At 31.9% G+C, this 10,744-nt stretch overlaps 2 protein-coding genes across 3 annotated transcripts; one reads left to right on the forward strand and one right to left on the reverse strand.

The window, feature by feature from the left end:
- Positions 1-343: 343 nt before the first annotated feature.
- Positions 344-5,244, reverse strand: LOC25491993 (uncharacterized). Of its 2 annotated transcripts, XM_013600045.3 has the most exons (7): positions 5,226-5,244; positions 4,793-4,920; positions 4,484-4,692; positions 4,184-4,391; positions 2,128-2,213; positions 1,826-1,917; positions 344-903 (listed from the first exon to the last, which is right to left on the reverse strand). In XM_013600045.3, exons 2-7 carry the CDS (start codon positions 4,874-4,876, stop codon positions 662-664), a joined length of 921 nt encoding a protein of 306 aa, XP_013455499.1. In that variant the 5' UTR covers positions 4,877-4,920; positions 5,226-5,244; the 3' UTR covers positions 344-661. The 2 variants fall into 2 exon arrangements, with proteins under 2 accessions (XP_013455499.1, XP_039689820.1); XM_039833886.1 differs by lacking the exon at positions 5,226-5,244 and having other exon boundaries at positions 4,793-4,955.
- Positions 5,245-7,980: 2,736 nt separating this feature from the next.
- Positions 7,981-8,619, forward strand: LOC120579924 (uncharacterized). The gene has a single exon (XM_039832689.1). The coding sequence runs from the start codon at positions 7,981-7,983 to the stop codon at positions 8,617-8,619; it is 639 nt and encodes a 212-aa protein (XP_039688623.1).
- Positions 8,620-10,744: the final 2,125 nt, after the last annotated feature.

Below are 10,744 nucleotides of genomic sequence, written 5' to 3' on the forward strand. Positions count from 1 at the left end.
TGTCAGAACCCATTTTTATATTTAAATGTTAGCTAATTGTTACTATTACTGTTTGACACTCTGTTGTAATTATTGGTTATTCTCTTTGGCACACCTTGTACCGGAGGGATAGGCTATTGGTTATTAATATATCCCATTTTAATTTGTTAAAAAAAAAAAAATGCTTATCTATATAAAATCAATAGCCAATTGCAAGGGGACATTTATTAAAAAAAATGCCACATCTCAAACCTCTCATCCATCAATTTTTTTTTGAAGAAACCTCTCATCCATTAACTACTAATCTACCTCCTAATATACAAAGTACACCAAGTTTAAGTTCTAAGTAGTAATAATTTTTGGGTCAAAAATAAGCAATAATAGTAATATTCTGACCTCCTAATCTACCTCTCTTCACAAGAGGCTATACAAAGTAGTAAATTCATTAGTTACACTTTCTAAGGAGTCTAACAAGGGCATGTCCAAAAATGCTTTCAAATGTTAAACAACTACAAAAGTCCTCATTCCTCACACATACATAATCCAATAAAAAACAAAAACAGAAAAATGCAATTAATGGTCCAATCCAAACAAGTGCTCAACAACAAAATATCCTAAAAAAGAAGAGTTAGGAGGTCAATATATAAAGTACTAGAACTAGTAGTAGTGTATATTAATCCTTTTAGCCATGCCTAATGCCCATGAAGTAATTAAAGTCATGATGGTGGACCTTAAGTTGCTTCAACCATGAATCTGCCACACTACATAGTGAAACCAGCTTTTCTTGGTCCCTACCACATTTTCCAGAGACCCACAAATTCCCTTGCATCTTGTACGTGGCTAAACCAAATGGTTGCAAAGAGATGCCTTCACCATCCTTCCTCTTCTCTTGAGTCTCTTCCATCTCATTATCAAGGTCCATATCTACACAAATTTTCGGCAAAAGTTGGGTCCATTTAATACACATTCCTTGTTAATTATTTTTTATTTTTTTCTATCCAAAAAGTGCAAAAAGCTAATAGGCATGGTACTTGTACATGAATGTAGGAGTGAATCGTGTACTTTTTTTGTTGCGTAACAATGATCGAATTTCACCCAAATTATGAAAATAATAAGGTTAAACTGCACTTTTGGCCTCCTAAATTTTAAAATGCTGCAATTTTGACCTCTATTTAAAAATAAAATTTTGCCCTCTTTCTTTAAGGAAATATGTTCTTTTGACTCTCTAACTTTATGGAAATGTGTTTTTTTAACCCTGAAATAAGCTCTTTTAACCCTCTATCTTTAGAGAAATAAGCTCTTTTGACCCTTTATCTTTACAAAAAGTTTCAATTTTTGCCCCCTATTTTGGGACACATGGCGTCTTCTCATTTGCTTCGCAACGTTTTGTAAAATTAAGGGGCAAAATTTTCATATTTTTTATTAGGGAATCAAAATCGCAACATTTTGAAACTAAAGGAGCGAAAAGTGCAGTTTGGCCAAAAAATAATGAATAAAAGAAAGAAAAATAATGATTTTACTAAATTATAAAGTAACATCCATTGATCTATTTACTATCATAAACACAAAAAAAAAAAAAAAAATTAAGAGTGGTGAACATAATAGCATTAAAAGTTTTTTTTTTTGAGGGAATAATTGCATTAAAAGTGATTCCTTAAAAAAAAATAGCATTAAAAGTGATGACACTTTTTTTTTTATAAATGAAATAATTATTACGAGATAAAAGGAGTAGCTTAATCAACATATGACTGGTCCAATTTTAATACAAGGGCTGAGACCCATTACTACATGAATGCTTGACAACATTAAATTAAATAATCCAATTCCAAACATGTATAAGGAATACCTTGAAATGAAGATGAAAGTGTGTGGTAAGTGAGGAAACATGTTGAAAGATCTTTAATTGTTCTTCCCATGGGAATATGATATATTGGGTACCTAAAAACATCAACCATGAATATTGATCAAGTGATCGTAATAAATACTCAAACTCACTAGAAAGACCAAACATGAAAATTTAGTACATGTTTTGATCATTTCCAAATGTACTAATTTAACCATTTATACCTTTACTAATTAAAGAAAAATGACAACTATAAAAGATTAAAGAATTAGTATAAGTTATAGCAAGGAATAGAAATTAATTACCAAGCAACTGCCATCCAACTTGCTGGTGAAAGATCAACACTTTTAAGTGACATCAACCCTGGGTATCTTTCTGCTAACCCATTAATCTGAAAGGGAGGGACCAATTTGTCAACCATAGAATCAACGGTTGTGCTAAAATAGCATTTTTACTAACTACTAAATTAGTGCTTAAAATCTTCACATATTATTATAATTTTATTTTAAGTATTTTTTTTTTCTTTTAGTTGATCCATCAAAATATCTACAACATTTCTACGTTTGTCCAGTGCATTGTAGGTTTTTTTACCGACGTCAAACACATTCCAACACCTTTCAAACTTGCGTTACAAAGCTCGTTATTCTAAATCAAGTTGTTTGAGCTCCATTGACAATGAACTCCTTCCAAGGATGTACCCGGAGAATACCGGGTTCGGTTCCCAGGGGGATCAAGCTTGACCAGTGCGCATGTCTCTACGTACGAGTCAGATTATTCGTCCACCTTTGATGGGTCAGAAACCGGTGCGAAAGCCAAAAAAAAAAAGAAAAAAAAGCTCGTTATTATGTGGATTTATTTGGCAATTGGCATCTTTAAATAACTACTATAACAATTTATTGAAGACCAATTTTAAGTGATTAACTTTTTTTTTTTTTTTTAGAAATACCTTTATTAAAATGAAATTCACTTTTGTTCCTGTTACCTTATAAAAAAAATTAGTTTTTTATTTTATTTGAGAAAACGTTAAATATTTAGTTGAAGTTTTTATCACCTCTTTTTGATTTTTCAAACACTCGGTCCTCACTTTGTTTTTTTCACAGTTTTGGTCTCAGTTTCAAAAAATTCTAACACTTTTGACTTCCCGATTTGATTGAAAATATATCCACGAAACTGATGGAACAAAACTCTAATTGAAAAAATTAATCTAATTTGGAAAAACTATATGTGGAACTAAATCCCAACAAATAGTAAGAAGTTGTTTGGGCTCCAGTAGCAAGGAGCTCCAGTATCGGATTCGATTTTCAGGAGGAACAATGTTTGACCAGTGCGCATGTCTCTACGCACGAGCCAGATTAGTCATCCACCTTTGATGTGTCGGAAACTGGTGCGAAAACTTAAAATAAAATAAAAAATCCCAACAAATAGTGATGTTTTTGTATTTCTCTCGGCTTCTATATTAAAAGTCCATACTAAAATAAAATAGGTGGGACCTAGACAATAATTTAAGTAAAAGAGTCTCTTGTTGAATGAAAATCACTAAATCCAATCAATGAAAATTACAAAGATAAGGTAACCAAACCAAACAGCAAAAGTTTTGGAAGGAGAACATACACTTGATAAGTAAAATAATTAATTATAATGAATGAATATCTGATTGTTTTTGTTAAAAAAAAAAAAGTAAAATAATTAATTATACTCCCTCCGATCCAATTTATAATAAAAATTTGATATTTTAGATTCATTGAGAAATTGATGTATCTTGTCTACAATATATACTAAATACATCATTTATTTAAAAAAATCAAATATTTCTTATAGATAGGACCGATTGGAGTATTAATAACATTAAATAAGTACTCATTATAATAGTAATTAAATATATTAATAACATTAAACAAGTACTTATTATAATAACTAATTCAGTTGTTATAAACATTGTATAATTTGTGTCCGATTTAAATCTCAAATTTTTTACTTATTCATTTTGAAAAAAAGATAAAATTCTAACCACAATACTACTTTATGAAACATAAAATAAAGAAAATTGAATAATATGTAATGTTCCTATCTCCACTTAACAAAGAGATAAGAACATAAGACTAGGTACAAAGTGACAATTTATTAGGCAGAGGAAAATGAGTTTTCTGGCTTCACATTGAAAAGTCAGAAGTCACAAATTTTCTTTATATACTAAAAAATTCTTTAATGTTGTGCCTAATCCATAGATAAAAAATTGCCTAATCTATGGATTCTTATCATCTTCTTAGAAACATGTAATTAAAAAAATGCATAAAGATAAAAAGATTGTCTAAGCTTTAAGAATAAAGAACATGTCAAACAATAACAAAAAAGCAAACTCACCTTATCAATTAGAGGAACTCTTCCATATGGAGTTGATTTTTCAAAATACTGGAAATAGAGATGACCCAATCGATCATTCATATGCCAGAGACTATCTTGCTCAGATGCTCCTTCTTCTGATGATGTCCATAGCTTATCACACTCGCTATCGTCGCTGTAAGAATCGCTGAACGAATCCCTTGTCTCACTACCAGAATCAATCTCTTCTCTGAAACACGCATTCAAAATTAACATACTAACATTTGCCGTATCAGGGAAGAAAAAGTGCATTTGGACACTAACATAAAAAAAGTAAAATACCTGAAATTATTGGTTGTAAATATTTGTATTGCAGAGAGGTAAGGAACATAGTATTGGACAAGTGTCTCCTCATTTTTAAAGTTGATTGGAACTCCAACTCCATAGGCACTCCATTCATTGAAACAATTCCAAAGATCACTCAGAGTGAAATATTCAACTGTTTCTCTATCACACGGATGCCATAAACGGTTAAGGTTTCTAATCTCATGCTGTCAAATAACAAAAACAAAATAAAATAAGTTCATAATCACCCAATATAGTAAAACCAAAAACATAAAAGAAAGAAAGAATGGAAAGAATATGAAAAACCTTTTGTAGAAACTTAGATGGTACAATAGGTGTTGTATGGTGAAGAAAGCAATCAAGGTTAGACCTAGATTGCATTGATCTCATTGTGTATATGAAAGGAAGAAAGAAAATTCAGCTTCTATCTCAACCTTGAAGAAAATGAGAACCCAAATAAGAGAAAAATAAAGGGAGAAGAGAGAGAAATAATTATAGTTATAGGGATTGAAAAAAAATCAAAAATAAAAAAACATATACTAAAAAAGAGTAAAAAATTTGTAGCATTTATTATTACCCATTTTTTACACCGAAAAATACTCAATCTATGTCTTTTTTATTTCTTAGACATTAATATTTCTTAAACAACATTGTTGTGAATTTAATACACTGTTTCTTTTTCTGTAACAAATAGCAATTTTCTCTTTATGTCGCTGTTAAAGTTCAAAATTAGACTAACCTTGAAGAAAACTCAATCTAACCATGTTTTTGTTTCATGCGTTTATAAGAAAGGTTAGTAACACGTTCACGCTTTAACCTTAAACCTTGTAAAACAAACAAAGTGCATAGAAAAACAACATTTTTTTTTTGTATTTTGAAGAAAAAGGTGTTTAGTGTTATCTGAGTGAAACTGAAAAGAAAATGGTCTTTCCCGGGAAATAAACAAAAAAAAACAAAAAGGATTAAGTGTGTGTGTGACGGAAGCAGATCATCTCCTGCCTCTCTCTCATGCCTTTTGTCCTGCTCTTAATCTGAACCATCCATCAATTAACTTGTGTTGTTGATTGCTTATAGTTGATTGAAATTGATGGTCCAGATCCCACAGCACCGTCATGCGGAGAATCCGGGTCCGTGTGTGATGGTGATTGAGGAAAGGAAATTAAACAAAAAGTTGAGAAATGTATATATAAGGAAAATATGAGTTGTTGTATCTAGAAAGAGGGGAATTCTTCTTGATGAGTGGGTGTATAATAAAGCAATAAGCCATTAACTATTACCGCGTCAATACATAAAAAATAAAAAAAAAGAGTATATACTTATTCTTGGAAATTAGTCACAACCAACTCGTTTCATTATCGTAAATGTTTACTAATTATCGGGTAATTGTGTTGAAGTGTTTAATGAATTTTTTTTTTAATAGTTAATGAATTTCATCTAACGACAAATTGTTTGTTAGGGAGAATTTGAGTTTAAAACAATGTTTAATCAGACTTTATTTGTATAGAATATGTATTACTTAATCATAGAATCAATGTTATTTTAAAAATTGTAATATGTATTCATTTGTATTAATTAGTGATTCATATTTGTATTCATTAGTCATTAAGAGAATGATAGCAAATTGATGTATATGATGCACTTAAATGATCAATGAAAGCATTCGGCTATTTTTCTACTAGATCCCCTATCCGTACTGACGCACGGACATTTATAGTGTGAATTAAAATATAGTAGAATATATAACATAATATATGTACATGTCGATAAATAGTTTCAAGCCAGTGTTTTCCCTGTACTACTGTACCTATACAAAAAAAAAAACTTTGTTTATTGGCCTCAACCCTGTAGTGTCGTAAATACTTTTTTGTTCCGTAGTCATTGTTGACATCAACCGATCATGCTCCTCTTTTAATGAATATTTGTTGTATCTCAATTCATCATAAATCAATCTGTTGCGGCCATCACTATTTATAGACACATCAGTTCTTGGCATAGAGGGATAACGTTCCATCAAATTCTTTCCATGAAACTGTAGTAGCATTTCAATTTCTGCAAGGGTATAGCTCTTTATTTGCTCTTCGTCTAGCTGCAGATCTGTATGGCAAAACAAATTGTTTCATAAGCAAATCACATGAAAGGTTATTAATAATGTTACTTGGCATATGATGCAAAACATAATTGGTATAAATTTTGATATGTATAAACAACTGTGTATATTAAATAAACAACTGAAATATTTGAATGAACATATATATATATAGGGATTTGTTAGAACACACCCACTAGTTTTTATGTGGGAGTGTTTTAGCAAGCTACACCTTAAGGTGTATTTAACTACTTTTTAATTATAACTTGCTAAAACACACTTCTAAAAAATAAGTGGGTGTATCCTAGCAAATGCCTATAGGAGTTGCTAACATACACCCACTTATTTTTTAGAAGGTGTGTTTTAGCAACATTCACCGTGTATTTAACAACTCTTTAGTTATACTTTTGCTAAAACACACCTTAATAAAAACTAGTGGGTGTATCCTAGTAAACCCCATATATATATATATATATATATATATATATATATATATATATATATATATATACATACATTTTCTGGACGTGTAACTTGATGTGCAATAGAAAATGCAGTTCTTATATCAAGTTATATCAATGACTAAGATCAGATTTGTAATCTTATTATGTCAGCGTTTTATTTGTAAGAAGAGGAGCATTATACATTTGTTCTACAGTTGAGTTTAGATTTGTTCCAATATCATGATAAAGAATTAAATACTATCAATAAAAACACTAAATTGCATTGTATGCTACCTATGGCTATTCCATGTTCTAAATCAGCCAACACATTGTTACGTAGGTAAGAATTTAAAAGAAACTCTTCTATAATCTAAATCAACAATCAACCAACAATCTGTTAATGAAGACACCAAGGCAAAGAGTAAAACGAAAATGAAACAATGAGAAACCCGAAATAATAAAAAATTGTCAGACCGTATGACTCCATTATAGCCAAAAATCAAATCAATAAGATACTTGTATTGTTCAAGAAACTCAAATTTCTCAAAACAAATTATTATGGATTACATTTAACTCTTTTAAGCATGAACCAAACTTGATTACAAAATTTGTTGAAGTTAGTAACCGTTTGTTTTTATTTGTTTTGCTTTTCTGTCTAATAAATCATATTAATTAAGAAGTAAGGTTGTTTTGTTATCCTTTAAATTAGGAACCGTTGCTGACTTCTTTTAGTTTGATTTAGTCATTAAGATATTTTCCCTCTTTGTAGCTAAGTTTTGTTAGTGGCTAACCCACGTTTAAATGTGGTCGTGTGTAAGGCTATTTAGAAAAGCCATTTTGTGTTTTCAATAACAGAAGAGTACTTTCCCTTCAAATTTCCAGTTTTTCTAATACATAACATTTGGTATCAGAGCTTCACAAGGGGCCTGATAACCTGAAGCAGCAGTCTTCTGTGAACATAGACAATGACAACTGAAGGGAGCCGTAGCGGATTTGTGCAGCCAGCAATTCCGAAGCTTGATGGTCATTATGATCATTGGAGCTTGTTGATGGAGAATTTTTTGAGATCAAAGGAATATTGGGGACTGATTGAGGAAGGAATTCCAGAAGTAAGGGATGAAACAACCTTGACTGATGCACAGTTAAAGGCGAGAAACGAATTGAAGCTGAAGGATCTAAAGGCAAAGAATTATTTGTATCAAGCAATTGATCGAGTTGTTCTCGAAACCATTCTCAAGAAGGATACTTCCAAAGGCATATGGGACTCCTTAAAGAAGAAGTATCAAGGCAATAGTAGAGTCAAGCACACTCAATTACAAGCTCTTCGTAAAGAGTTTGAAATTCTGCACATGAAGGCTGGAGAATCTGTTGATGAGTATTTTGCAAGGACGTTGACGATTGCAAACCGAATGAGGATACATGAAGAGAAGATGGAAGATGTGACAATTATAGAGAAAATTTTACGCTCTATGACAACTAAGTTTGACTATGTCGTATGTTCAATAGAAGAATCAAATGACATCGACACCATGTCAGTAGATGAATTACAAAGTTCACTATTAGTGCATGAACAACGCATGTCAAATCAAGTTAAGGAAGAGTAAGCTCTCAAAGTGACTCATGCTGGAAATTTTTCTAGAAGAAGCGGTGGCCGAGGAAGCTTTAGAGGAAGAGGCAGGGGACGTGGTCGTGGCACTAGAGAAGGAAGTTCTTACAGGTCATCCATTGAATGCTACCACAATTGTCACAAAATTGGCCACTTTCAATGGGAATGTCTTGGTAAAACAGGAAGAAATGTTATTGATGGCTTACATGGAGAACGAGCAAGCTGAAAATAGGGAGATCTGGTACCTTGATTCTGGATGCAACAATCACATGACAGGTAACAAAAACCTTTTCTGTGATTTAAATGAAAGTTTTCGACAAAGTGTCAAGCTTGGTAATGACTCTAGCATGAGTGTTATGGGAAAAGGAAGTGTTAAAGTGCAGATGAACAGGAAGATGCAGAAAATATATGATGTGTATTATGTACCATAACTTACAAGCAATCTGATCAACCTCGGACAATTGCAAGAAACAGGTTGTGCAATTGTAATTCAGAAGGGAACCTGCCAAATTCATGATCCAAAAGAGGGATTAGTTGTTGCTGTTAAGATGTCTGGAAATCAAATATTTCAATTAAAAAAGGAGACCGTTGAAGATCAAACTTGTCTCAAAGTATATATTTCAGATCCTTCATGGTTATGGCATTATAGGTTTGGACATTTAAACTTTAATGGACTCAGAACCTTGCAGCAAAAAGAAATGGTGAAAGGGCTGCCTCAAATTAAAACTCCATCTCATGTGTGTGAAGAATGCATGATTGCAAAGCAGCACAGAAAGTCATTTCCTTAAGAGAGTACTTCGAGAGCTAATCAGGTCCTTCAACTAGTGCACTTAGACATATGTGGTCCATTGAATCCAACTTCAAACAACAATAAAAGGTACTTCATAACTTTCACTGATGATTTTAGTAGAAAAACATGGGTATACTTCCTAAAAGAGAAATCTGAAGCTATTGAAATGTTTAGGAGATTCAAAGCAAGAGTTGAAAATGAGACAAATCAACATATTCAATGCCTTCGAACAGATCGTGGGGGAGAATACACATCAAGGGAGTTTGTGGATTTGTGTGAAAGAAATGGAATCATGAGACAATTGACTGCAGCATACACACCGCATCAAAATGGTGTGTCGAAGAGGAAAAATAGAACTGTCATGAATATTGTGAGAAGTTTGCTAGCAAATAAGAATGTGCCAAAGAATTTTTGGCTAGAAGCAGTTAATTGGAGTGTTCATATTCTCAATCGATGTCCAACATTTTATGTGAAGAATATGACTCCAAGAAAAAAATACAAATCAGTAAGAATAAATAAAAAACAGAGAAAAATAAACGATTAAGTTGATGGCATAATCGATTCAGAAAAAAATATAAATCAGCAAGAACAAAATAAATTTAAGGATAAAAGGGAAGGCATGGAAGAAGATTAACATGCCATTAACTTTCCGATGGTGAAGTAAGAATAAGAGTAAGAAACGGATGAAATAGCCATACGTGCACAACAGCTCGAACAAAAGCAGCGATTGTGAGAGGAGAAGAGCAAAGAGAAAATCGAAAATGAAAGAGAAGAGTTGAGGCAGAGGAAGAAGCTTGTTCCGAGAGAGAGAGAGAGAGAGAGAGGGAGGGAGGGAGGGAGAGAATGAAGGTTGTAAATGATATAGGAAATGGAAAAACATTTATTAATCACATTTGAATCTGAACTGATTGGGAACACATGGATTATGTGGAGATCTACACAGATGGCACAATTTGTTAACATTGTTATTCATATTAGAAATAAGTATGATATGATATGATATGATATGGTATCATTATCAAAGGGTGTTCGACGTGCGGTTTGGTTTGGTTTGGTTTGGTTTTGAGACTAGAAGTCATCTGAACCGTAAAATAAAATAAAAAAACATGCGGTTTGGTTTGGTTCAGTTGACTTTTAAAATAAAATCTAAATCAAACCATGCTAAACTAAACCGATGTTGTTTGGGTTGGATCGGTTTGTGCGGTTGTTATCGAGACACTTCAATTTTTTGTTTACAATATCAAAATCAAGTTAAAAAGCTAAAACGTAACATACTTTCAACAGTGTTTAAAATTCCATCTAACAATATTGTCAGCAACATAAAAAGAATTAA

The sequence above is a fragment of the Medicago truncatula genome, chromosome 4, assembly GCF_003473485.1.
Source record: "Medicago truncatula cultivar Jemalong A17 chromosome 4, MtrunA17r5.0-ANR, whole genome shotgun sequence".
NCBI classification, from domain to species: domain Eukaryota; kingdom Viridiplantae; phylum Streptophyta; class Magnoliopsida; order Fabales; family Fabaceae; genus Medicago; species Medicago truncatula.